At 51.4% G+C, this 27,992-nt stretch overlaps 1 protein-coding gene and 1 long non-coding RNA gene across 3 annotated transcripts in view; both read right to left on the minus strand.

Moving 5' to 3' along the window:
• Window positions 1-27,992, minus strand: part of LOC126942911 (uncharacterized) — a 600,821-nt gene that overhangs the window by 537,088 nt on the left and 35,741 nt on the right. The window lies entirely within an intron of this gene.
• MARCHF2 (membrane associated ring-CH-type finger 2) lies at window positions 639-27,818 on the minus strand. 2 transcript variants are annotated; one of them, XM_050770727.1, is made up of 6 exons: window positions 27,671-27,728; window positions 22,264-22,537; window positions 19,455-19,682; window positions 12,941-13,136; window positions 9,214-9,423; window positions 639-1,279 (listed from the first exon to the last, which is right to left on the minus strand). In XM_050770727.1, exons 3-6 carry the CDS (start codon window positions 19,628-19,630, stop codon window positions 1,121-1,123), a joined length of 741 nt encoding a protein of 246 aa, XP_050626684.1. In that variant the 5' UTR covers window positions 19,631-19,682; window positions 22,264-22,537; window positions 27,671-27,728; the 3' UTR covers window positions 639-1,120. The 2 variants fall into 2 exon arrangements, with proteins under 2 accessions (XP_050626684.1, XP_050626685.1); XM_050770728.1 differs by lacking the exon at window positions 22,264-22,537 and having other exon boundaries at window positions 27,671-27,818.

Genomic DNA, 27,992 nt, shown 5'->3' on the forward strand with positions numbered 1-27,992 from the left:
GTAACCTCTGCTTCCCAGGTTCAAGCAATTCTCCTGCCTCAGCCTCCCGAGTAGCTGGGACTACAGGCATCTGCCATCACGCCTGGCTAATTTTTGTATTTTTAGTAGAGACGAGATTTCACCATATTGGCCAGGCTGGTCTCGAACTCCTGACCTTGTGATCTGCCCGCCTCAGCCTCCCAAAGTGCTGAGATTACAGGTGTGAGCCACTGCGCCTGGCCAACCAGTGTTTTTGGTTTTTTTGGTTTTTTTTTTTTGGTTTTGTTTTGTTTTTGTTTTTGAGATAGAGTCTCTCTCCGTCACCAGGCTGGAGTGCAGTGGCGCCATCTCGGCCCACTGTAACCTCCACCTCTTAGATGCAAGCAATTCTCCTGCCTCAGTTTCCTGAGTAGCTGGGATTTCAGGCACGCACCACCACGCCCAGGTAGTTTTTATATTTTTAGTAGAGACAGGGTTTCACCATGTTGGCCAGGATGGTCTCAATCTTTTGACTTCGTGATCCACCCGCCTCAGCCTCCCAAAGTGCTGGGATTACAGGTGTTAGCCAATGCGCCCAGCCGGCCACCAACGTTACTTTTTTACCTCTACATGGTCCCTCCCTGGGAGGTCTCCTTTGAGAAACGTAACTGACAAGTCCATTTTGTCCAGCCAGGGCTCCTTTTATTCATTCAGGGGTGGGTTTTTGAAACGCAGTGCAACTTTTATATAAAGTCGAGGGTGCCAGGAAAGTGGGCCTGCCAGGTGCAGAGAAGCGCAAGAAGCTTGCTGGAATGTTCCAGCTTTAAGGGCGCCCTTGATACACCGGCCACAGCTGCTGGCCCAGAAGGTGCCATGTGGGCCTCAAAATGAGATCAGTGTGCCTGCTCCGTCCAGAGCTCAGGACCGTGTCCACCTGTCCTCGATATGAACAACAGTGTGCAAAAAAAAAAAAAAACAAAAAAAAAAACAACCCTGATAATATCTTCACACAGGATCACAGACTAGGCTCCGCATGGTGTCTCTTGGCCTAAGAAGCGTTCAGGCCGTGCGGGAAGTGTTAGGCAGTTTCCATCCTTCCACAGGACAGGGTATTGCCAGCTACCTCTGGCCTCTCTGCTGCAGGGCCCGGACAGCCCAGCGTTCATACTGGCGTCTCCTCTGCCACCTTCTTCAGGAGTCCAGCCGCCAGCGGAGAATGCTGGGGGCCCTCGGAGCTGTCCGCTTCCCGGATCTTCAGGCGAACTTTCTGGTTGGTCTTTCTCCACTCGGAGTACAGCTGGCAGTGGTAGCGGAAGGAGACCTGCGGGGCAGTCCTGCAGTGAGCGGGGGCGCTGAGAAGGACTCCACCCGCAAAGGAGGCAAAGCAAGTTGCCGTGGCACCCGCGTTGGCCCAAACCACGGCTGGGGCTCATGCTTCCAGAAGCAGAGCTGGCTTACGAACATTCCTCCCGCAAAGTGCACACACACAGACCCATTCACCATCCTGGTGACACCCACCAGCTTTCAGAGTCCTGCAAAGACAAGATACACCGCACACACACCAGCAGGAAGCAAAGGGGAGCTCCTTTCCTGCCTCTCAGTGGGAAGGAAGTGAAACAGCCTCTTGGGAGGCATTAAATGTCAATCGGTCAGGCCCGGCGCGGTGGCTCACGCCTGTAATCCCAGTAGTTTGGAAGACGGGGCGCGGGGGAAGACCACTTGAGCTCACGAGTTCAAGATCAGCCTGGGCAACATGGAGAAACCCTGTCTCTACTAAAAACTCTGACTCTACTAAAAATACAAAAATTGGCCGGGCGCGGTGGCTCAAGCCTGTAATCCCAGCACTTTGGGAGGCCGAGGCGGGTGGATCACGAGGTCAGGAGATCGAGACCATCCCTGGCTAACATGGTGAAAGCCCGTCTCTACTAAAAATACAAAAAACTAGCCGGGCGTGGTGGCGGACGCCTGTAGTCCCAGCTACTCGGAGGCTGAGGCAGGAGAATGGCGTGAACCCGGGAGGCGGAGCTTGCAGTGAGCCGAGATCAGGCCACTGCACCCCAGCCTGGGCAACACAGCGAGACTCCGTCTCAAAAAAAAAAACAAACAAACAAACAAAAACAAACAAAAAAAACAAAAATTAGCTCGGCGAGGTGGCCTGTAGTCCCAGCTACTTGGGAGGATGAGGCAGGAGAATCGCTTGAGCCTGGGAGATACGGGCTGCAGTGAGCCGAAATCGCGCCACTGCACTGCAGCCTGGGTGACAGAGTGAGACCCTGTCTCAAAAAAAAATTGTTTTAATGTAAATCAGTCACATAATTGCCAAAACATGCATGCAAAAAAGATGTCACTCAATAGGTGAATGAATAAATAATCAGTGGTGCTTCCAGATAATGAGATATTATTCAGTGCTAAAAAGAAACTAAGCTGGGAAAGGTAGCTCATGCCTGTAATCCCAGCACTTTGGGAAGTCAAGGCCAGGGGATAACTTGAGCCCAGGAGTTCGAGGTCAGCCTAGGCAACATAGCAAGACCTTGTTTCTAAAAAATATTTTAGAATCAGCCAGATGTGGTGGCCCAGGTCTATGGTCCCAGTTACTTAGGGGGCTGAGGTAGGAGAATCATTTGAGCCCTAGAGGTTGACACTGCAGTGAGCTGTGCTCACGCCACTGCAATCCAACAGAGTGAGATCCTGTCTCAAAAAGAAAAAAAAAAAAAAATGCTGGGCACCCTGGCTCAAGCCTATAATCCCAGCACTTTGGGAGGCCAAGGTGGGTAGATCACCTGAGGTCGAGAATTCGAGACCAGCCTGACCAATATGGAGAAATTCCATCTCTACTAAAAATACAAAATTAGCCGGGCGTGGTGGCGGGTGCCTGTAATTCCAGCTACTCAGGAGGCTGAGGCAAGAGAATAGCTTGAACCCGGCGGGGAGGGGTGCGAAGGCTGCAGTAAGCTGAGATCAGGCCACTTCACTCTAGTCTGGGTGAAAGAGTGAGACTCTGCCTCAGAAAAAAAGCCCTTAAGTCACAAAAATAACTTTAACTGCATATCACTAAATGAAATAAACCAACCTGAAGATGCTACATACTGAATGACTCCAACTATAGGACATTCTGGAAAAGGCTATACTATGGAGACAGTAAAAAGATCAGCAGTGAACAGGGGTTGGGGAAAAGGAGAATGGCATGAATAGAGAGAGCACAGAGGATTTTTAGGGCCATGAAACTACTCTGTCTGATATTATAATGGTGAATATGGCCGGGCGCAGTGGCTCACGCCTGTAATCCCAGCACTTGGGAGGGCCAAGGTGGGCAGATCACAAGGTCAAGAGATCGAGACCATCCTGGCCAGCACGGTGAAACCCCATCTCTACTAAGAATGCAAAAATTAGCTGGGCGTGATGGCACATGTCTGTAGTCTCAGCTACTTGGGAGGCTGAGGCAGGAGAATCACTTGAACCCAGGAGGCGGAAGTTGCAGTAAGCCGAGATCGCACCACTGCACTCCAGCCTGGCATAGAGTGAGACTGTGTCTCAAAAAAACAAAACAAAACAAAAAAATAGTGAATACATGTCATTATACATTCATCAAAACGTAAAAATGTCCAACAATAAGAGTCAGCTCCCAGCCTGGGCAACATGGCAAAACTCTGTCTCCACCAAAAAAAATACAAAAATTAGTCAGGCGTGATGCACACACCTGCAATACTAGCTACTCAGGAAGCTGAGGTGGGAGGATCAGTTGAGCCTGGGAGGTTGAGGCTGCAGTGAGCCATGACCACACCACACTGCACTGCAGTCTGGGTGAAAAAGCACGATCCTATCCCCTCCCCGCCACACACACACACACACACACACACAAAGGCCAGGTGCGATGGCTCACACCTGTAATCCCAAAACTTTGGGAAGCCAAGGTTTGAGCCTGGGAGTTTAAGACCAGCTTCGACAACATAGCAAAATCCTGTCTCTACAAAAAATACAAAAATTAGCCAGGTGTGGTAGTGGACACCTGTGGTCTTGGTTACTCGGGGGGCTGAGGTGGGAGGATCGCTTGAGCCCAGGAGGCAGAGGTTGCAGTGAGCGGAGATCACACCACTGCACTCCAGTCTGGGAGACAGGGCGAGATAACCACTGCAAAACAAACAAATGAAAAAAGTGAATCCTAATGTGAACTATGGTTTTAAAGGGATAATGAAGGTTCACTGATTCTAACAAATGCCCTACTTGGGTACACGATGTTAACAGTGAGGGAGGCTGTGCAGGTTGTGTGTGTATGGAGCAGGGTGATATACAGGAACTCTCTGTACTTTCTGCTAAATTTTGCTGTGAACCGAAAATTACTCTAAAAATTAGTCTATTAAAAAATTTAAGGCCGGGTGCGGTGGCTCACGCCTGTAATCCCAGCACTTTGGGAGGCCGAGATGGGCGGATCACGAGGTCAGGAGATCGAGACCATCCTGACTAACACGGTGAAACCCCGTCTCTACAAAAAAAAAATACAAAATTAGCCGGGCGCGGTGGCGGGCGCCTGTAGTCCCAGCCACACGGGAGGCTGAGGCAGGAGAATGGCGTGAACCCGGGAGGCGGAGCTTGCAGTGAGTGGAGATCGCGCCACTGCACTCCAGCCTGGGAGACAGAGCGAGACTCCGTCTCAATAAAAAAAAAAATTAAAAAAAAAAAAAAAAAAAAATTTAAAAGTGGCCAGGCACGGTGGCTCACACCTGTAATCCCAGCATTTTGGGAGGCAGAGGCAGGCCGATCACGAGGTCAAGAGATCAAGACCATCCCGGCCAACATGGTGAAACCCTGTCTCTACTAAAAATTTAAAAATTATCTGGGCGTGGTGGCGCACAACTGTAGTCCCAGCTACTCAGGAGGCTGAGACAGGAGACTTGCTTGAACCTGAGAACCAGAGGTCGCAGTGAGCCAAGATCGCGTCACTGCCCTCCAGCCTGGTGACAGAGTGAGACTTCGTCTCAAAAAAAACAAAAACAAAAAAAAAAAAAAAGTTACCTGGTGCAATGGCTCATGCCTATAATCCCAGCACTTTGGGAGACTAAGGTGGGCAGATCACCTGAGTCCAGGAGTTCGAGACCAGCCTGGCCAACGTGGTAAAAACTCATCTCTACTAAAAATACAAAAATTAGCCAGATATGGTGGCAAATGCCTTAATCCCAGCTACTCAGGAGGCTGAGGCACGAGGATTGCTTGAACCGGGGAGTCGGAGGTTGCAGTAAGCCAAGATCGTGCCATTGCACTCCAGCCTGGGCAACAGAGTGAGATTCCGGCTCAATCAATCAATCGATCAATCAGTAAATGTCAGTGGTTCACATCCTTTGACCAAGCAAGTTCCCAAGAAAGATTTGCATGGACAGTGCCCAAAGCACTGTTCATAATGGAAAAAAAAAAGGAAGAAGTAGAAATAAAACCACATACACATTGGAAAAAATCCCAGTGCCTGTCAAAAGTGATTGGTTAGATAAATATGGTACACCCATACAATGAATATCTGCTGGGTGGCTGCCTCGTTGTGTGTGTGTGTGTGTGTGTGTGTGTGTGTGTTTTTGTTTTTTGAGATGGAGTCTCACTCTGTCACCCAGGCTGGAGTGCAGTGGCCGGATCTCGGCTCACTGCAAGCTCCGCCTCCCGGGTTTACGCCATTCTCCTGCCTCAGTCTCCCGAGTAGCTGGGACTACAGGCACCCACCACCACGCCCAGCTAATTTTTTTGTATTTTTTAGTAGAGACGGGGTTTCACCGTGTTAGTCAGGATGGTCTCGATCTCCTGACCTCGTGATCTGCCCGTCTCGGCCTCTCAAAGTGCTGGGATTACAGGCTTGAGCCACCACACCCAGCCTGTTTTTTTTTTTTAAAGAACACCAGCAAAATGAAAACAAGCAGATACTAAAACAGTAGCTGTGATTTCATCCAGTTTACATATTTTAAAATATGCTGGTAGGGGCCGGGCACGGTTGCTCGTGCCTGTAATCCCAGCACTTTGGGAGGCCAAGGTAGGCGGATCACCTGAGGTCAAGAGTTCAAGACCAGCCTGGCCAACATGGCGAAACCCCGTCTCTTTACTAAAAATACAAAAATTGGCCGGGCGTGGTGGCATGTGCCTGTAATCCTAGCTACTCAGGAGGCTGAGACAGGAGAATCGCTTGAGCCGAGGAGGCGGAGGTGGCAGTGAGCCAGGATTGCGCCACTGCACTCGGCACTCTAGCCTGCATGACAGAGCAAGACCCCGTCTCAACAAAAACAAAAAAAAAATTGCTGGTAGGTGCACTGAAAAATACTTTGTGAGGCAGAGACTCCCCCACAGCTGGACAATAGTGGCTATGTCTGAGGGGTGAGACTGTGGGAAACTTCTGCCTCTAAGCAATGGTTCTGCTGCCTACCAGAGGCCTAGAACAACACCTCACACCCCCGTCATTCTGTCTGTCTCTGTTTCTCATTCAGGCTTTTTTTCTCTTTTTTTTTTTTTCTTTTTCTGTGAGACAGAATCTTAATTTGTCACTCAGGCACCCAGGCTGGAGTGCAGTGGCGTGATCTTGGCTCACTGTAACCTCTACCTCCCGAATTCAAGTGATTCTTGTGCCTCAGCCTCCCGAGAAGCTAGGATTACTGGCATGTGCCACCACACCTGGCTAATTTTTTATTTATTTATTTTTTTGAGATGGAGTCTTGCTCTGTTGCCCAGGCTGGAGTGCAACGGTGCAATTTCAGCTCACTGCAACCTCTCCCTCCCAGGTTCAAGCCATTCTCCTGCCTCAGCCTCTTGAGTAGCTGAGATTATAGGCGCGTGCCACCACACCCAGTTAATTTTGTATTTTTAGTAGAGACAGGGTTTCACCACGTTGGTCAGGCTGGTCTCGAACTCCTGACCTTGTGATCCACCCACCTCAGCCTCCCAAAGTGCTGGGATTACAGGTGTGAGCCACCACACCTGGCCAATTTTTTGTATTTTTAGTAGAAACGGGGTTTCACCATGTTGCTCAGGCTAGTCTTGAACTCCTGACCTCAAGTGATATGCCCGCCTCAGCCTCCCAAAGTGCTGGGATTACGGTGTAAACCACTGCATCCAGCCTTTTTTTTCCTTTTTCTTTTACTAATATTATTATTTTCTTTGAGACAAGGTCTGGCTGTATCACTCAGGCTGAAGTTCAGTGGTACAATCTCAGCTCACTGCATCCTCTGCCTCCAGTGCTCAAGCGATCCTACCACCTCAGCCTCCAGAGTAGCTGAGACTGCAGGCATGCACCACCATGGCCGACAAACTTTTGTATTTTTTGTAGAGATGGGGTTTTGTCACTTTGCCCAGGCTGGTCTCGAACTCGTGAGCTCAAGCAATCTGCCTGCCTCAGCCTCCCAAAGTGCTGGGATTACAGGCGTGAGCCTCTGCACTTGACTCTATTATTATTATTTTATTATTTATTTATTTATTTTTAAACGGAGTCTAACTCTGTCACCAGGCTGGCGTGCAGTGGCTTGATCTCAGCTCACCACAACCTCTGCCTCCTGGGTTCAAGCGATTCTCCTGCCTCAGCCTCCTGAACAGCTGGGATTACAGGCGCGCGCCACCACAACCAGCTAATTTTTATATTTTTAGTGGACATGGGGTTTCACCATGTTGGCCAGGATGGTCTCGATCTCCTGACCTCATGATCCGCCCGCCTCGGCCTCCCAAAGTGCTGGGATTACAGGCGTGAGCCACTGCGCCTGGCCTACCACTAATTTTTACATTTTTTGTAGAGATGGACATCTTGCTTTGTCGCCTCATCCTGGTCTTGAACCTCCTTGCTTCAAGCAATCTTCCTGCCTCGGCCTCCCAGTGTGCTAGGATTGCAGGTGTTAACAGCCACTGGGCCTGGTTTCACTCAATGTTTTCATCTCAGTTCCTCTCTCTCTTCCCCTTCAATTTCTTTTTCTTTTCTTTCCTTTTTTTTTTTTTTTTTTTTTTTAAAGACAGAATCTCACTCTGTTGCCCAGGCTGGAGTACAGTGGCACAATCTCGGCTCATTGCAACCTCTGGCTTCTGGGTTCAAGCAATGCTCCTATCTCAGCCTCCCTAGTGGCTGGGATGACAGGTGCATGCCACCACACCAGACTAATTTTTTGTATTCTTAGTAGAGATGGGGTTTCACCATTGTTGGCCAGGATGGTCTCAAACTCCTGACCTCAAGGAATACGCCCACCTCAGCCTCCCAAAGCATGGGGATTACAGGCATGAGCCACTGCACCAGGCTTTCCCCTTTCAATTTCTTTGTTTTTTTTTTTGTTTGTTTGTTTGTTTTGAGACAGAGTCTTGCTCTGTTGCACAGGCTGGAGTACAGTGGCGCAATCTCAGCTCGCTGCAACCTCTGCCTCTCAGGTTCAAGTGATTCTCCTGCCTTAGCCTCCCGACTAGCTGGGATTACAGGCACCCACCACCACGCACAGCTAAATTTGTGTACTTTTAGCAGAGGCAAGATTTCACCATGTTGGCCAGGCTGGTCTGGAACTCCTCGGCTCAGGTAATCCACCTGCCTTGGCCTCCCAAAGTGCTGGGATTATAGGAGTGAGCCACTGTGCCTGGGATTTCCCTTTCAATTTCTTTCTTTCTTTTCTTTCTTTATTTTTTTTTTTTTTTTGAGACGAAGTTTCGCTCATTACACAGGCTAGAGTGCAATGGCACGATCTCGCCTTACAGCAACTTCCGCCTCCTGGGTTCAAACAATTCTCCTGCCTCAGCCTCCCGAGTAGCTGGGATTACAGGCATGCACCACCACACCTGGCTAATTTTGTATTTTTAGTAGAGACGGGGTTTCTCCATGTTGGTCAGGCTGGTCTCGAACTCCTGACCTCAGGTGATCCACCTGCCTTGGCCTCCCAAAGTGCTGGGATTAGAGGGGTGAGCCACTGTGCCCAGCCTCAATTTCTTAATCTACATCTATTTTCCCATTTATCTGTTCTCCCCCAATCTCTCTCTCAGGCATTTGCTCCTCTCTGCCCCGCTCCTAATCTTGGGGGTTCATGGATGGGGGTTCCTGCACTCAGGTCAAGGTTTACACCTAGCTCAGGGATTCCCTAGACCTTTGTCACATTTGGAATCTGAAGCTCCCAGAGAGGCAGGGTGACCTCAGAAGCACTCTTCCACCCAGGGCCATAGACAGAGGCAGCCAGGGAGCCCCGTACCCCACAAGCCAGGGGTCAAATCCCTGGCCCTGCTGCTCCCAGCGGCAGAGCTCCAGATGCACGCTGCAAAGCCGCGGCCACTCACCAGTGTCCAGAGGACATAGATGGTGAAAAGGGCGATGGTGAGGGCAATGAGACCCACGGCCTCCAGCTGGCTGTGGAGCCGGAGGTGGTCCTGGGCCCCGCGCAGGCACAACCAGCCCGAGATGGCGGCCAGCGGCGTGATGAACAGGAAACACACCATGTCGCAGCACAGCGTCCGCTTCTCGGTCCGCGGCCCCGGGTCCTTCAGCCACTGCAGGGGAGAGGACGGGGAAAAGGGGGCAGAGGAGGGGCTGCTGAGGGGGAGGGGTCAGGACCTCCAGGTCTAGGCCTCCCTCCCTCCTTTCCTTCTTTCTTTTTTTTTTTTGAGACGGATTCTTGCTCTGTCGCCCAGGATGGAGTGCAGTGGCGCGATCTCGGCTCACTGCAACCTCCACCTTCCGGGGTTAAGCAATTCTCCTGTCTCAGCTGCCGGAGTAGCTGGGATTACAGGCAAGAGCCACCATGCACGGCTAATTTTATATGTATATATATATTTTTGAGACAGAGTCTCGCTCTGTCGGCCAGGCTGGAGTGCAGTGGCATGATCTCGGCTCACTGCAACCTCGACATCCCAGGTTCAAGGGATTCTCCCACCTCAGCCTCCGGAGTAGCTGGGATTATAGGCAAGCACCACCACGCCCGGCTAATTTTGTATTTTTAGTAGAGATGGGGTTTCACCATATTGGTCGGGCTGATCTCGAACTTGTGTCCTTGTGATTTGCCCACCTCAGCCTTCTAAAGTTCTGGGACTACAGGTGTGAGCCACCACGCCTGGCCCTTTCCTTCTTTCAAACATTTATTGAGCTCATGAGGAGCCAGGGCCTGCCAGGTGCTGGGCACTTTTACTCCCATTTTACAGATGGGGAAACTGAGGCACAGAGGAATTAACTCAAGTGACCAAACTCACACAGCTACATAGTCCACAAAGCTGGGGCTGCAACCTGGGAAGTCTTGCTCCAGGGCTGAAAGCGTCCTTGGCTACTAATCTACTATGCTTGGCCTCCCCCAGATGACGGGCCAAAAGAAATGGGCTTTAAAGAAAAAAAAAAAGCCCTGGCACAGTGGCTCATATGTCTGTAATCCCAGCACTTTGGGAGGCCAAAGTGGGCAGATCACTTGAGGCCAGGAGTTCGAGACCAGCCTGGCCAATATGGAGAAACCCCATCTCTACTAAAAATACAAAATTAGCCGGGCATGGTGGCACGCACCTATAATCCTAGCTACTCGGGAGGCTGAGGCAGAAGAATCGTTTGAACCTGGGAGGTGGAGGTTGCAGTGAGCCGAGATCACATGCTGTACTCCAGCCTGGGTGACAGAGTAAGACTCTGTCTCAAAATAATAATAATAAATTCTTTAATTTTTTTATAGAGACAGGGTCTCACTGTGTTGCCCAGGCTGGTCTTGAACTCCTGGCCTCAAGTGATCTTCCCACCTTGGCTTCCCAAAGTGCTGGGATTACAGGCGTGAGTCACCGCACCCAGCCAAGAAATGGGCTTAATTCATGAAATTCTGGTGGATGAGACAGAAGGGGCCCCTGCCCTCCCATGCTGGCAGTGGAGGTATGAAATGGGTGAATGGTCACACAGGGCGAGACCTTGCCAAGGAGGTGACATTGAAGAGAACGAAATGAACAGAAGGAACCATGTGAAGAATGGGGGAGATGGGCCTCTAGGCTGCAGGGGCGGCAGATGCAAAGGCCCTGGGGTAGGGGGAGGCGGCCTAGACAAGATGTGTGGGGAGGGGGCCGTGTGGCTGTAGCATGAAGACCAAAGTGGGTGTGGGCGGGTGTGTGAAGGGACTGGACCTCCCTCCCACTTTTCTCCCTATACCCTGACTCCCAGGTGGGCCAGGGGTTTTCCAGGTTTTTTTTTTTTGAGACAGAGTTTGCTCTTCTTGCCCAGGCTGGAGTGCAGTGGCCGGATCTCAGCTCACTGCAAGCTCCGCCTCCTGGGTTTACGCCATTCTCCTGCCTCAGCCTCCCGAGTAGCTGGGATTACAGGTGCCCGCCAACTCACCCGGCTAGTTTTTTGTATTTGCAATCTTGGCTCACTGCCACCTCCGCCTCCTGGGTTCGAGCTGGGATGACAGGTCCCCACTACCACGCCGAGTAATTTTTGTATTTTTAGTAGAGACGGTGTTTTACCACATTGGCCAGGCTGGTCTCGAACTCCTGACCTCAGGTGATCTACCCTCCTCTACCTCCCAAAGTGCTGGGATTATGAGCCACCATGTCCAGCTTTGGGTTTTTTTTTTGTTTTTTTTTTTGAGATAGAATCTCACGCTGTTGCCCAGGCTGGAGTGCAGTGGCGCTATCTCAACTCACTGCAAACTCTGCCTACCAGGTTGAAGTGATTCTCCTGCCTCAGCCTCCCGAGTAGCTGGGATTACAGGCATGCACCCCCCCACCCAGCTTTTTTCTTGTTGTTTGAGACAGAGTTTTGCTCTGTCACTCAGGCTGGAGTGCAGTGGCTTAGCCTCAGCTCACTGCAACCTCCACCTCCCGGGTTCAAGTAATTCTCCTGCCACAGCCTCCCTAGTAGATAGGATTACAGGCTCCCACTACCACACCTGGCTAATTTTGTATATTTAGTAGAGACAGGGTTTTGCCATGTTGGCCAGGCTGGTCTTGAACTCCTGACCTCAGGTGATCCACCCACCTTGGCCTCCCAAAGTGCTAGGATTACAGGTGTGAGCCACTGTGCCTGGACTTTTTCCTTTTTTTCTTTTTTTTTCTTTTTTTGTATTTTTAGTGGAGACGGGGTTTCACCATGTTGGTGAGGCTGGTCTCGAACTCCTGACCTCAAGTGATCTGCCTGCCTTGGCCTCCCAAAGTGCTGGGATTACAGGCATGAGCCACTGCATCCAGCAGCTTGTTACTTTTCATCTCTCAGGCCTCAGCTAGGGGGGTTCACCTCCTGCTGAGGCCTTGCTTGACACCCCAAGTTGCCCCACCCACTGTGACATGTTTTTCCCTTATCGCACTATTGCTCCCAGAAACCAGTTGCTTCGTTGATTTTTTTTTTTTTTTTTTTTTTTCTGTAACCTCATATCAGAAGCGATGCTTCAAAGTCCAAATTAAAGTTACTGGACTTTAATCTCCATGAGTGCCCGGCCCTATGTGTCTGGCTGGTGGCTGGGTCCCCAGTGCCTAACAGAGTGCTGGGCATGTTGGAGGTGCTCGGGAAATCTCTGCTAATGAAGGACATAGGCTGGGCACAGTGGCTCATGCCTGTAATCCCAGCACTTTGGGAGGCCGCGGTGGGTGGATCACATGAGGTCAGGAGTTTGAGACCAGCCTGGCTAACATGGTGAACTCCATCCCTACTAAAAATACAAAAAATTAGCTGGGCGGTGGCACACGCCTGTAATCCCAGCTACTCGGGAGGCTGAAGCAGAAGAATCGCTTGAACCTGGGAGGCGGAGGTTGCAGTGAGCCGAGATCGTGCCACGGCACTCTAGCCTGGACAACAAGAGTGACGCTCTGCCTCAAAAAAAAAAAAAAAAAAAAAAAAAAGGTAGAGGAAGGAGAAGAAGAAGGAAGAGAAAGACTGACTCCCAAACCCCGGGCCTGGTTTCCGACACACCGTCAGCAGACCCACCCGATGGACAGAAATGGTAAGGGGGTCTGCCCTGGGGAGACCACCAGATTGCCCAGGGCAGCTCCTGCCTTTGCCCCCATGTCTGCCCTCTCCCCGCTGCCCACCACAGTCTCACACTCTCAAGGGTACCTCTGTGAGCGGTCGAGGCCGTTTCTCCACTGCAAACTCCGTGTGGCACAGCTCGCAGTAGCTGGTGTTAGATGAGGAAAGCCACTTCTCCAGACAGCTCTTGTGCACAGCACCCAGAGTGCCGGTGCAGCCACACGGGGACAGCAAGCACTCCCCATTTGCTCCCTCGTGGCAGATCCGGCAGAAGGGACCGTCACTGGACACGGAGATAGGACCCGTGAGCAATGATTGCGCTTTCTGTCTATACCTGCTTCACTACCCACTGGATCACAAGCTCACCCTTACCCCATGCTGCCCCTTGGTGAACTCCTACTCATCCTTCAATGCCCAGCTCCAAATGTCCTTCCCTTTGGGGAGGAGATGCAGGGAAGGTAACCTTGCGAAGCCTTCCCAGACTCCCACAGGTGCAGTGATGTGTTCCCTTCCCAGGACACCTGTAGCACCCTCTCAGACCCAACATGGGCATCTGTTATACCCGCCCCCCAATGTCCTCTCCAAATTTTCCTAAAATACCCACCCTGATTATCCTGCACAACTTCCCCACCCTCAACTCTTTTTTTTTTTTTTTGAGATGGAGGCTCGCTCTGTTGCCTAGGCTGGAGTGCAGTGGCACAATCTCGGCTCACTGCAAGCTCTGCCTCCCGGGTTCATGCCATTTTCCTGCCTCAGTCTCCCGAGTAGCTGGGACTACAGGCGCCTGCCACCATGCCTGGCTAATTGTGTTTTTGTATTTTAAGTAGAGACAGGGTTTCACCATGTTAGCCAGGATGGTCTCCATCTCCTGACCTTGTGATCCGCCTGCCTTGGCCTCCCAAAGTGCTGGGATTATAGGCGTGAGCCACCGCACCCGGTCCCCCACCCTCAACTCTTAATCCTCAAAGACTGGCTGGGTGAGGTGGCTCATTCCTGTAATCCCAGTACTTTGGGAGGCCAAGGCGGGCGGATCACGATGTCAGAAGTTCAAGACCAGTCTGTCCAACACGGTGAAATCCCATCTCGACTAAAAATACAAAAATTAGCCAGGCATGGTGGTAGGTGCCTGTAATCCCAGCTACTGGGGAGAATGAGGCAGGAGAATCACTTCAGCCTGTAAGGCAGAGGTTGCAGTGAGCCAAGAATACGCCACTGCACTCCAGCCTGGGCGACAGAGCAAGGCTCCGCCTCAAAAAAAAAAAAAAAAAAAAAATTCCTCAAGAACTAGTGCAGAGCAGACAACACTCCTGATGACCTCGGGCCTCAGGCTGGACCGGTCAGAACACCAGGCCAGGCGCAGTAGCTTATGCCTGTAATTCTAGCACTTTGGAAGGCTGAAGCAGGAGGATCACTTGAGCCGAGGAGTTGAAGGCCAGTGTGGGCAACATAGTGAGATCTCAACTGTATAAAAAAAACATTTTTTTTTTTTTTTTTTTGAAATGGAGTCTCTCTCTGTCACCAGGCTGGAGTGCAATGGTGTGATATCAGCTCACTGCAACCTCCCCCTCCCAGGTTCAAGTGATTCTCCTGCCTCAGACTCCCAAGTAGCTGAGACTACAGGCACGTGCCACCACGCCCAGCTAATTTTTTTTTTTTTTTGTATTTGATAGAGACAGGGTTTCACCATGTTGGCCAGGCTGGTCTCAATCTCCTGACCTCGTGATCTGTCCGCCTCGGCCTCCCAAAGTGCTGGGATTATAGGTGTGAGCCACCGCGCCGGGCCCCAAAATTTTTTTTAAAGACTGAGCTTGGCAAGATGGTGCATGTCTGTGGTCCCAGCTACCTGGGAGGATGAGGCGGGAAGATTACTTGTGCCCAGGAGTTCAAAGCTCCAATGACCCATGATTGTACCACTGCGCTCCAGCTTGGACAACAGAGTGAGAACATTTGAATAAAAGTAAAAGAAAATAGAACAGCACGCACCCCTGCTCACGGCGACCAACTCAGGCTTGTGTGATACCATCAGAGTCACCAACAATCTATTCCTAAAATTCTTTGTTTCCCTGTAAACTCCAGAACTGTAGGCCACAAGGCTGACGTAAGCCTGGAGCTCCTGGCAGCTGCCTAGTCTCTGTGTGGAACCTGTGAGCGATGCCAGCACAGAGGAGAGCAGAGCCGAGAGACAGGGAAAGGTAGATTCAAAAGGACATCTTTGGAGGCTCCCGGATCTAACCATACCTGAAGCCCATGCTACCTGAGAAACCTGTGTGTCCAGAGAGAAGTGCTCACCTGCTCCTCTGCCCTTGTGAGGGGGAAACAGAAATAAAAAGCATCTGCGGAAAGCTGCCTCAGAAAAGTCTCCAGCCCTGGCCCAGTCTCTGGGGATGCTGGGTCCTTCCCAGGGCAGCTCAGGAGGCAGGAGGCATGGCCCAGAGGCCATCCAGCCATGAGTCACTGTTTCCCAAACATTTCTGGCCAGAAGGCAGACTGTGAGGTCGCACCAAGAAGAGCTATTTTCCAGACAATGCTGATTTCCTCTCGGAGAGACTGTATTCTTTTCTTTTCTTTTTTCTTTTTTTTTGAGTCACCCAGGCTAGAGTACAATGGTGCGATCTCAGCTCACTACAACCTCTGCCTCCAGGGTTCAAGCTATCCTCCTGCCTCAGCCTCCTGAGTACCTGGGACAACTGGCATGTGCCACCATGCTTGGCTAATGTTTGTATTTTTAATAGAGACGGGGTTTCACCATGTTGGTCACACTGGTCTTGAACCCCTGACCTCAAATGATCCACCTGCCTCAGCCTCCCAAAGTGTTGGGATTACAGGCGTAAGCCACCACGCCAGGCCTTCTTTTCTTTTTTGAGAAAAGGTCTGGCTCTGTTGCCCAGGTTGGAGTGCAGTGGTGCGATCACAGCTCACTGCAGCCTCGAACTCCATGGCTCAAGCAATCCTCCTGCCTCAGTCTCTCAAGTAGCTGGGACTACAGGCGGCACCACCCCACACAGCTAACATTTTTTAACTTTTTCTTTTTTTTTTTTTTTGAGACGGAGTCTCGCTCTGTCGCCCAGGCTGGAGTGCAGTGGCGCGATCTTGGCTCACTGCAAGCTCCGCCTCCCGGGTTCACGCCATTCTCCTGCCTCAGCCTCCTGAGTAGCTGGGACTACAGGCGCCCACAACCGCGCCCGGCTAATTTTTTGTATTTTTAGTAGAGACGGGGTTTCACCGTGTTAACCAGGATGGTCTCGATCTCCTGACCTTGTGATCCGCCCGCCTCGGCCTCCCAAAGTGCTGGGATTACAGGCGTGAGCCACCGCGCCCGGCCATTTTTTAACTTTTTCTACAGAGGGGGGGTCTCACTATGTTGACCAGGCTGGTCTTGAACTCCTGGGCTCAAGCGATCCTTCAGCCTTGGACTTCCAAAGTGCTGGAACTACAGGCGTAAGCTACTGTGCCTGCCTGGAAATGACTGTTTTCTATCCTTTTCTCAGATTCTCATGCTGCCGGGTGGGGTCGGGCTGCTTCAAAAAGAGCCCAACAGGCTGTTCATGGCTGCTTTCTCAACAGTTCTGTCCCTGGACTGCTATTTCCTCCTGCAATGGCAAAAGGGCATGCCTGCCTCCCTCCTTTCTGAACCTATACCCTGATCCCACCCTCCCCCCATACACACACAAACAAAGTTAACAAAAAAGGAACCCCTCCTCCGGAAACCAACTCAGGGAAACAGAAGGGACGAGAATCTTGAGGAAGAACCACGTCAGTTTGGAGCTTGTTCTGGGAAACCCTGAAAAAGTGTGGGAGAGCCAATTCAGAGAAGAGGCCAGGCACAGCGGCTCACGCCTGTAATCGCAGCACTTTGGGAGGCTGAGGCAGGTGGATCATCTGAGGTCAGGAGACCAGCCTGACCGACATGGTGAAATCCTGTCTCTACTAAAAAAAAAATACAAAAATTAGTCGGGCTTGGTTGCGGGGGGCCTGTAATCCCAGCTACTTGGGAGGCTGAGGCAGGAGAATCGCTTGAACCCAGGAGGCAGAGATTGCAGTGAGCTGAGATCACGTCACTGCACTCCAGCATGGGTGACAAAGTGAGACACTGTCTCCAAAAAAACAAAACAAAACAAATTCAGAGAAGAGAGGAAAAAAGCCTCAATATTTGTTGAGCGCTTACTATGTACCAGGTACTATTCTAAGAGCAACATCTGGATTTATCTGTCTCATTCTGTAAGGAAGGTGCTTTTTTTTTTTTTTTGAGATGGAGTTTCGCTCTGTCGCCCAGGCTGGAGTGCAGTGGCGCAATCTCGGCTCACTGCAAGCTCCGCCTCTCAGGTTCACGCCACTCTCCCGCCTTAGCCTCCCGAGTATCTTGGACTACAGGCGCCCGCCACCACGCCCGGCTGATTTTTTGTATTTTTAGTAGAGACAGGGTTTCACCGTGTTAGCCAGGATGGTCTCAATCTCCTGACCTTGTGATCTGCCCACCCTGGCCTCCCAAAGTGCTGGGATTACAGGCGTGAGCCACTGTGCCCAGCCCTTTTTTTTTTTTCTGAGCTAGAGTCTCACCCTGTCACCCAGGCTGGAGTGCAGTGATGTGATCACGGTTCACTGCAGCCCCGACCTCCCAGGCTCAAGTAATTCTCCAACCTCAGCCTCCTGAGTAGCTGGGACTATAGGTGTGTGCCACCACTCTTGGCTAATTTTTTGTATTTTTTTGGTAGAGATGGGGTCTCCCTATATTGCCCAGGCTGATCTCAAACTCCTGGGCTCAAGTGATCCATCTGCCTCAGCCTCCCGGAGTGCTGGGATTTTGCAGGCAGGAGCCACCATGCCTGGCCATCAGGTGCTATTTTTGCCTCCATATGAGAAAATGGAGGCTGAGAGGAGTGAACTCATTTCTGCAAACTTGCACAGTCAGGAATCCATGCAGCTGGGACTGGGACCCAGGAAGTCTGACTCCAGGGCAGAGTACCCTAGGCGGCTGTGCTGTGTGCACTGCCCCCCTCAGATGCTGCGCTAAGAAAATGGGCTTTGCTCATGACATTTTGGCAGGGAAATAATGCAAAAGATACAGATTAGAAGGAAATGGGGGCCGGGTACAGTGGCTCACCATGTCTACTAAAAATACAAAAAGTAGCAGTGGCCCACTCCTGTAATCCCAGCTACACAGGAGGCTGAGGCAGGAGAATCCCTTGAACCCGGGAGGCAGAGGTTGCAGTGATCTGAGGTTGTGCCACTGCATTCCAGCCTGGGTGACAGAGTGAGACTCTGCCTTAAAAAAAACAAAAAAAAAAAAAGAAGGGGCCAGGTACGGTGGCTCACACCTGTAATCCAAGCACTTTGGGAGGCTGAGGTGGGTGGATCACAAGGTCAAAAGATCGAGATCAGCCTGGCCAACATGGTGAAACCCCATCTCTACTAAAAATACAAAAATTAGCTGGGTGCTGGATGTGGTGGCATGTACCTGTAGAACCAGCTACTCAGGAGGCTGAGGCAGGAGAATTGCTTGAACCCTGGAGGCGGAGGTTGCAGGGAGCCAAGATCACGCCACTGTACTCCAGCCTGAGTGACAGAGCGAGACTCTTTCTCAAAAAAAAAAAAAAAGCTGGGCGTGGTGGCTCACGCCTGTAATCCCAGCACTTTGGGAGGCCGAGGTGGGTGGATCACCTGAGGCCGGGAGTTCGAGATCAGCCTGACCAACATGGAGAAACCCCGTCTCTACTAAAAATACAAAAAAATTAGCCGGGCATGGTAGCACATGCCTATAATCCCAGCTACTACGGAGGCTGAGGCAGGAGAATTGTTTGAACCTGGGAGGCAGAGGTTGCGGTGAGCCGAGATCGTGCCATTGCACTCCAGCCTGGGCAACAAGAGTGAAACTCCGTCTCAAAAAAAAAAAAAAAAAAAAAAAAAAAAAAAAAATTTTAAAAAGAAGTTGGGCACAGTGGCTCATACCTGTAATCCCAGCACTTTGGGAGGCTGAGGCGGGCAGATCACCTGAGGTCAGGAGTTTGCGATCAGCCTGGCCAACATGGTGAAACCCCGTCTCTGCTAGAAGTACAAAAATTAGCCAGGCGTGGTGGTGGGTGCCTGTAATCCCAGCTACTCAGGTGGCTGAGGCAGGAGAATGGCTTGAACCTGGGAGGCAGAGGTTGCAGTGAGCTAAGATTGCGCCACTGCATTCCAGCCTGGGCAACAAAATGAGACTCTATTTCAAAAAAAAAGAGAGAGATACAGTGGTGAACTAACTTGTCCCAGGTCACTCTGGGAGAGACGGAGGTGTCCACTCAGTGTCGGGGCCCAGGCACTGAGCCCACAGCCTACACTCCTGACCACCCCCTATACTGCCTCCCAAAAGTGTGTTACTTGCCAACATTTGACCTTCAGATTTCACATAATAATCTGGAATTTCAGCTTTTCCTAAAGAATCAGACCTGGCCAAAGCTAGGCCTGTGTTTCCAAAAGGCAATAACTGTTCGTGTCTCTTTCTCTGTTTACCCACTTGGCCCTCTGTCGATGGTTGGACTTCTGACCGCAGGCTGGGAGAAGGTCACTGGGCCCAGAGAGAAGAGGCAGTAAAGGCCAGGACATCCACGCGGTCGCCACTCACCTCGGTGTGTCCAAGGCACGGATGACGGTGGAGAGGAGCCGGCCATCCCTCGAAGTCACCTGTGCCACATACTGGGGCGGTCCGAGGCCCGTAGCCTCCACGACCTTGGAGAAGGCAGGGCTGCCAGAGCAGTCACACAGGGAGCCAGGGAGGTGGCAGCAGTCACCCGTCGTCATGGCCACAGGGAGCCTTGTATCCTCAGGGCCTGAGGCCCATGGTCCCAGGAGCCTGGGAACAGACCAGTGCGGAGGTTAGGGGCAAGGTTAGCGAGCCTGATGGACTAAGGTTTGAGTCTGTTGTCAAGGCTGTAGGGACCACTAGAAAATTTACGTCTCTGAGCCTTAGTTTGCATGATCTGTAAAGTGGGCCTCTGTGGGGCCAGTAAGGATTTAAGGAGACGATGCGTGTAACTCAGCACAAGGCTGGTGTACAGCAGGAGCTTGGGTTGTGTTATTTCTCGCACTCCTAAGAAAAGCTAGGCTTCCCTGGCCAGGCGCGGTGGCTGGTGCCTCTAATCCCCGCACTTTGGGAGGCTGAGGAGGGTGGATCACAAGGTCAAGAGATCGAGACCATCATGGCCAACATGGTGAAACCCCGTCTCTACTAAAAATACAAAAAAAAAAAAAAAAAAAAAAGAAAAAAGAAAAAGAAAAGCTAGGCTTCCCATTCTGGCTAACACGGTGAAACCCCGTTTCTACTAAAAATACAAAAAATTGGCCGGGTGCGGTGGCTCAAACCTGTAATCCCAGCACTTTGGGAGGGCGAGACGGGCGGATCACGAGGTCAGGAGATCGAGACCATCCTGGCTAACACGGTGAAACCCCGTCTCTACTAAAAAATACAAAAAACTAGCCGGGCGAGGTGGTGGGCGCCTGTAGTCCCAGCTACTCGGGAGGCTGAGGCAGGAGAATCGCTTGAAACCAGGAGGGAGAAGTTGCAGTGAGCCAAGATCGTGCCACTGCACTCCAGCCTGGGCGACAGAGCAAGACTCTGTCTCAAAAAAAACAAACAAACAAACAGGAAAGCTAGGCCTGGCCAGGTGTGGTGGCTCACGTCTATAATCCCAGTGCTTTGGAAGCCAAGGCAGGAGGATTTTTTGAGCCCCAGGAGTTTGAGACCAGCCTTGGCAACACATCAAGACTCTATCTCTATAAAAACAAGAAAATTAGGCCAGGAGCAGTGGTTCACACCTGCAATCCCAGCACTTTGGATTCAAGACAATCTGCCTGCCTGGGATTGCCTGAGCTCAGGAGTTTGAGACCAGCCTAGGTGACATGGTGAAACCCTGGCTCTACAAAACAAAACCAAAAATATTGGCCAGGCGTGGTAGCACAGGCCTATAGTCCCAGCCACTTGTGAGGCTGAGGTGGGAAGATGACCTGAGCCAGGAGTTTGAGGCTGCAGTGAGCTATGATGGTGCCCACTGCACTCCAGCCTATGCCACAGAGTGAGACCCTGTCTCTAAAAAAGAGAAGACAAGAAAAGCTAGGCCTGCTCTTACCCTCAAAGCCTCCAGGGCCAGGACTACCTTTCAACTAATACCACCTTTCCACCTTTCCAGATATGGTATCAGAACCAGTTCTTTTTTTTTTTTTTTTTTTTTTTTTTGAGATGGAGTCTCGCTGTGTTGCCCAGGCTGGAGTACAGCGGCACGATCTCAGCTCACTGCAACCGCCACCTCTTGGGTTCAAGCGATTCTCCTGCCTCAGCCCCCGAAGTAGCTGGGATTACAGACGTGCACCACTACGCCTGGCTAATTTTTGTATTTTTATTTATATTTGTTTTTTTTTTTTTTTTTTTTGAGATGGAGTTTCCCTCGTCGCCCAGGCTGGAGTACAATGGTGCGATCTCCGCTCACTGCAACCTCCACCTTCCGGATTCAAGCGATTCTCCTGCCTCAGCCTTCCAAGTACCTGGGATTACAGGGGCCCACCACCACGCCCAGCTAATTATTTTTATTTTTATTGTATTTTATTTATTTTTTTTGAGATAGAGTCCAGCTCTGTCGCCCAGGCTGAAGTGCAATGGTACGATCTTGGCTCACTGCAACCTCCGCCTCCCAGACTCAAACGATTCTCCTACTTCAGCATCCTGAGTAGCTGAGACTACAGGCACACACCACCGCGCCCAGCTAATTTTTGTATTTTTAGTAGAGATGGGGTTTCACCATTTTGGCCAGGGTGGTTTTGATCTCTTGACCTTGTGATCCCCCTGCCTCGGCCTCCTAAAGTGCTGGGATTACATGCGTGAGCCACCATGCCCGGCCTATTTTTTTGTATTTTTAGTAGAGAGAGGGTTTCACCATGTTGGCCAGGCTGGGCTCGAACTCCTAACCTCAGGTGATCCACCTGCCTCAGCCTCCCAGACTGCTGGGATTACAGGCATAAGCCACCACGTCCAGCTAATTTTTGTAGTTTTAGTAGAGATGGGGTTTCACCATGTTGGCCAGACTGGTCTCAAACTCCTGACCACCAGTGATCCATCTGCCTCGGCCTCCTAAAGTGCTGGGATTACAGGTGTCAGCCACTGTACCCAGCCCAGCCGAGAATGCCATTGAAGGAACAAGAGCCCTTTCTGGAGACCTCCTTGAAGCCAATACAGGTGCCCTGGAGCCAAGGATCTCTGTCCCTAGCTTGTCCAAACCCCAAGAGTTACAATGTTCAGAGCCCCTGCATCTCCTAAAGTGTTCAGAAAGTCCAAGCAAGAGAGGCAATCAGGTACTCACCGAAGTACTCCCACCCCCACCCCAAGTCAGCTTTTAAACTGTCAATCAAAATCCAAGCCCCAGAGCAGGGGAAGTTGTTCATACCTGTAATCCCAGCACTTTGGAAGGTCCAAGCAGGACGATCACTTGAGGCCAGGAGTTTGAGACGAGCTAGGGCAACATAGAGAGACCCTGTCTCTCTGAAGGTTTTTTTTTTTTAATTAGCCAGCCATGGTGGTGAAAGCCTGTAGTCCCAGCTACTTGGGAGGCTGAGGAGGGAGCCTCAACTTCTTGAGCCCAGGAGTTCAAGACTGTAGTGAGCTATGATCACACCACTGTACTCCAGCCGGGTGACAGAGCGAGACCCAGTCTCCAGTCTCTAAAACAAAAGCAAGCAAAAAAAAAAAATCTGAGCCCCAAAGTGGGAAGGTGAAGGAATGGGGGAGCAATTACTAACTCTTGGGCTAGGACAGTTCACCGCTGGATAAATGCCCTCTAAAAAGCTCAGCCCGCAGCCTTCCTGGCCTCACATGTTCTCCAGAGCATCACAGTCCGGCCTCTGCAGGCCAGATAAGCAAGTATTACCCAAAGGCAGGGGCCCAAGAGGAAGACTGCAGGCCTGAGATAACACCCATAGGGCAGTGGCCGGGCCTGACACAGGGTGCCTGCTTCTGTCCCTCCCAAGTCCCTGCAACCAGAACCTTCAGCTCAGAGGCCAAAGGGGAAGCGGCTGGGCTCTTTACGGGAAGGCGGGCAGAGGCGTCCTTTCCTCCAGCCCAGCCCCTCTGAGGATAGGTCTTTACAATTTCCTTTTTTTTCTTTTAAGACAGGGTCTTGGCCGGGCGTGGTGGCTCACACATGTAATCCCAGCACTTTGGGACGCCGAGGTGGGCAGGTCACCTGAGGTCACCTGAGCCTGACCACGTGGAGAAAACCCGTCTCTACTAAAAATACAAAAAAATTAGCCAGGCATATTGGCGCATGCCTGTAATTCCAGCTACTTGGGAGGCTGAGGCTGGAGAATCGCTTGAACCTGGGAGGCATAGGTTGCGGTGAGCCAAGATCGCGCCATTGCACTCCAGCCTGGGCAACAAGAATGAAACTCCATCTCAAAAAAAAAAAAAGACAGGGTCTTGGCCAGGCGTGGTGGCTTATGCCTGTAATCCCAGCACTTTGGGAGGTCAAGGTGGGTGGATCACCTTAAGTCAGGAGCTCGAGACCAGCCTGGCTAACATGGCAAAACCCCGTCTCTACTAGAAGTACAAAAATTACTCAGGCACGGTGGCGGGCGCCTGCAATCCCAGCTACCTGGGAGGCTGAGGCAGGAGAATCGCTTAAACCTCAGAGACGGAGTTTGCAGTGAGCTGAGATCATGCCACTGCACTCCAGCGTGGGTGACAGCGAGACTTCATCCCAAAAAAAAAAAAAAAAAAAAAAGACAGGGTCTCACTCTGTTACCCAGGCTAGAATGCAGCGGTGTGATCTCAGCTTACTGCAACCTCAGCCTCCTGGGTTCAAGCAATTCTCCTGCTTCAGCCTCTCGAGTAGCTGGGGCTACAGCTGTGTGTCACCACACCTAGCTAATTTTTGTATTTTTAGTAGAGACAGGGTTTCACCATGTTGGCCAAGCTGGTCTCTAACTGCTGACCTCAAGTGATCTCTCCGCCTCGGCCTCTCAAAGTGCTGGGATTACAGGCTTGAGCCACCACCCCTGGCCTGGTCTTTACATTTCTGTAGATAACCATATATCACAGGAACTATCCCAGCTCCTGTATAGGATGTTCTAATGTTTCTTCTATCAGGGAGAAAACAAAACAAAACAAACAAACAAACAAAAACAGGTAAATCTGCTAATGCAAGGCCTGCGAACCACCAAAATTATACCAGCAGCTTCTATCTATCAAGAACTGGAGGCCAGGCGCAGTGGCTCAAGCCTGTAATCCCAGCACTTTGGGAGGCCGAGACGGGCAGATCACGAGGTCAGGAGATCGAGACCATCCTGGCTAACACGGTGAAACCCCGTCTCTACTACAAAATACAAAAAAAAACCTAGCCGGGTGAGGTGGTGGGCACCTGTAGTCCCAGCTACTCAGGAGGCTGAGGCAGGAGAATGGCGTAAGCCCAGGAGGCGGAGCTTGCAGTGAGCTGAGATCCGGCCACTGCACTCCAGCCTGGGCTACAGAGCGAGACTCCGTCTCAAAAAAAAAAAAAAAAAAGAACTGGATACTGTGCCAAGCAATCTCCATACATAGTCATCATCTCACTGAACTCGAAACAGTTGTTATAAGTGTCTCCTTCAAAGGTCACCTTCCTGGAGAAGCCTTCTCGCCTATGCTGTCTGGGGCCGGACGCATTGGCTCATGCTTGTAATTCCCACACTTTGGGAGGCTGAGGTGGGAGGATAGTATGAGCCCAGGAGTTTGAGAGAAGCCTGGGCAACATAACAAGACCTCGCCTCTACAAGAAATACAAAAATGAGCCGGGTGTGGTGGTGTGCGCCTGTAATCCCAGCTACTCAGGAGGCTGAGGTGGGAGAATCGTTTGAGCCCAGAAGGTTGAGGCTGCGGTGAGCCATGATTGCACGACTGCACTCCAGCCTGGGCCACAGAGCAAGACCCTGTCTCAATCAATCAAGCGCCACTGGGGTCCACTTGATTCCCCTCCTGGCATGTGTCCCCGTCTGAAACATTCTACTTATTCATCTACGTATTTAGCCATGTCTGTTGTTCCACCCTGCAGTGAATTCTATAAAAAAGGGACCTTGTCAGATTGCCTCCTGCTGTCCCCAGCACGTGGCCCTGGCCCTGTGTCTAGCCCAGAGCTGCTGCATTTCTAGTTGCTACTGCAGTCATTTCTCTTTTTCTTTTTTTATTTTTTGAGACAGAGTCTCGCTCTGTCGCCTAGGCTGGAGTATAATGGCCGATCTCAGCTCACTGCAATCTCCATCTCCTGGATTCAAGGGATTCTCCTGCCTCAGCCTCCCGAGTAGCTGGGATTACATGCACCCACCACACCTGGCTAACTTTTGTATTTTCAGTAGAGACGGGGTTTCACCATGTTGGCCACGTTAGTCTCAAACTCCTGACCTCGTGATCCACCCACTTCAGCCTCCTAAAGTACTGGGATTACAGGTATGAGTCACCGCGCCTGGCCTATTTCTTTTCTTTCTTCTGTTGTTTGTTTGTTTGTTTGTTTTGAGGCAGGGTCTCACTCTGTCACCCAAAAGGCTGGAAGGCAGTGTAGTAATCCTCCCACCTCAGCCTCCTAAGTAGCTCTGCACACCACCACATCCAGTTAATTTTTGTATTTTTTTGTAGAGATGGTGTTTTGCCAAGTTGCCTAGGCTGGTCCTGAACTCCTGGCCTCCAGTGATCTGCCCGCCTTGGCCTCTCAAAGTGTTGGGATTACAGGCATGAGCCACCATGCACGGCCTGGATATAGATCTCATTGAGTCTTCACAACAAACCAATAACTACACCCTGTGATGGGGGAAGAGGCCGATGCTCAGAGAGAGGCATCTACCTTTCCAAGGTCACACAGCTGGGAAGGGGTGGTGTCAGAACTTGAACTTAAAACAGTCCAGGGAGTGGGTCTGGACCTCAAGAGACCTGGGTTCTTTAACTCCTGGCCCTCCTGGCTCTGCCACCAATGCTGAGTGTCCTGGTTCAAGTCATTTTGCTTCTCTGGGCCTCATTCTAATGATGGAGCTGGAGCTGGTGGAATCTGTCTGTGGAGGGGGTCTCCTGAGAAGGAGCCTCCAGGCTGAATTCATCAAGTAAAGCTCACCCTTAGCTAGGCTTGTTTAGGGTGGCACTGAGGCCCCCCAGTCTTTTCCATACCTGCCCAGGCTCCTTTTCCTAAAGGTAGGAAACAGAGAGCAGAGGAATCAGAGGGCCCTAAAACTCCCTACAGTGTGATCTCAGGCAGCTGTTTTACTCTCTCAGCCTCAGTATTCTCATCCACAAAATGAGTGTTATAGGCCGGGCGAAGGGCTCACGCCTATAATCCCAGCACTTTGCGCACTTTGGGAGCTCAAGGATGGTGGATCACTTGAGGCCAGGAGTTCAAGACCAGCCCAGTCAACATGGTGAAACCACCTCATTTCTGCTAAAACGACAAAAACTGGCCAGGCATGGTGGCGGGCGCCTGTAATCCCAACTACTCGAGAGGCTGAGGTGAGAGAATCGCTTGAACCTGGGAGGCAGAGATTGCAATGAGCCGAGATCGTGTCACTGCATTCCAGTCTGGGCAAGAGAGAGAGACTCCATCTAAAAAAAAAAAGAGGGGGTGTCATAATATATAGTTCATAAATTAGTAAAAATTAAGAAATTAATTATTAGCTCCTATTATAATTACTATCATCAGCTTACAGAGCTGTTGATGAGAGGCCACACAGTCAACCCCTGGCACACACAGTAAGTGCTCAATAAAAGCTCACTATTGGCCGGGCACGGTGGCTCATGCCTGTAATCCCAGCACTTTGGGAAGCCGAGGCGGGTGGATCACGAGGTCAGGATATCGAGACCATCCTGGTTAACACTATCTCTACTAAATATATATATATATATATATATATATATAAATAAAATTAGCTGGGCATGGTGGCGGGCGCCTGTAGTCCCAGCTACTCGGGAGGCTGAGGCACGAGAATGGCGTGAACCCGGGAGGCATGAACCCGGGAGGCAGAGCTTGCAGTGAGTGGGAGATCACGCCACTGCACTCCAGCCTGGACAACAGAGTGAGACTCCGTCTCAAAAAAAAAAAAAAAAATTAATATTTTTTAGGGTAAATGTGGAGGTTGTCATTGCATTCATTCCTCTTCCCTTACCATTGAGAGGCTCCTGTGTGTCCTTCGGTTCCTTTAGGCACTGCATGAGAAACGAGGTTCCAATCCCACCTCTACTCCTTATGTGCTGTGTGGCCCTGGGCAAGACACTTAACCTGTCTAAGCCTGGACTCTCTCATCTGTATAACAGGGGACATTTCTAGTGCTTCCATCTACTCAGTATGGTTTCAAAAGAACTGAATGAGCTCAATATGCCCATTTGATTACGCTGTTTTGAGTACCCATATAGCACAGGGTATCCTGTTTGAGCATCTTTGTGCAAAGTGGCTGGCTCATTATATTATAACTTACTATTTTGCAAGTAGAGAGGCTCTGAGAAGGAGGTTGGGGAAGGGCATTGGCCACTTCGTAGTTACCTACTGTGTGTCAGGCGCTTTCTGCACCAGCCACCTCCTGAGTCCTCCCAGAAGCCCCATCAGGTTGGCAATGGGATGACCCAGTTTCACAGGTGGGGAAACCGAGGCTCGGAGAGGCGCCTACTGTGTACCGGACCCCGGGGACCTCCCACCGGCCTTGACACGGGAACTGGGGTCCCCGCGTCCCTGAGAAGGCTGTGGTCAAGGGATCGAGCCCAGCCGTCCCGCCCGGGTGCCGAGTTCCGGCCTCGAACCCGGGGCTGGCCCGCGGACTGGCGTCCTCTGACCCCACCTGCAGGCCCATGCCTACCTGATACGCGGCCGGGCCGGGCGGCCGCGCAGGCCCCTCCGTTCGCCCCGGCCCGGGTCCCGGCCCGGCCCGGCCCGTCGGCGCCACTAGCTCCGCTCCGGCCGGCACCTGCGTCCGGGCACCGCCCGCCGAGCCGACAGCGCCGCGGGCCAATAGCGACCGCCTCTCGCTCTCACTCGCCAATCGCCACGCACGTCCCGCCCTGAGAGGCGGGGCCGGAGGCGACAGGGACGCCGTGGGCCGCACAGGCCCCGCTGCGCCGCAGCTGCTGAGTCCGCCCCTGCCGTGTCTTGGCTCCGCCCCCCAGCTCCGGCTCCGCCCC

The sequence above is a fragment of the Macaca thibetana genome, chromosome 19 (genome assembly GCF_024542745.1).
Source record: "Macaca thibetana thibetana isolate TM-01 chromosome 19, ASM2454274v1, whole genome shotgun sequence".
Classification (NCBI taxonomy): Eukaryota; Metazoa; Chordata; class Mammalia; order Primates; family Cercopithecidae; genus Macaca; species Macaca thibetana.

Bases quoted from the DNA above. Each gene is read 5' to 3' on its own strand.
- MARCHF2 (XM_050770728.1), bottom strand. From the start codon at position 19,630: ATGACGACGGGTGACTGCTGCCACCTCCCTGGCTCCCTGTGTGACTGC. The intron at 9,424-12,940 runs GTACCCTTGAGA...TCTCCCCTGCAG, and splicing joins GGCCTCGACCGCTCACAGAG to TGGCTGAAGGACCCGGGGCC. The intron at 1,280-9,213 runs GTGAGTGGCCGC...ACTGCCCCGCAG, and splicing joins TCTATGTCCTCTGGACACTG to GTCTCCTTCCGCTACCACTG.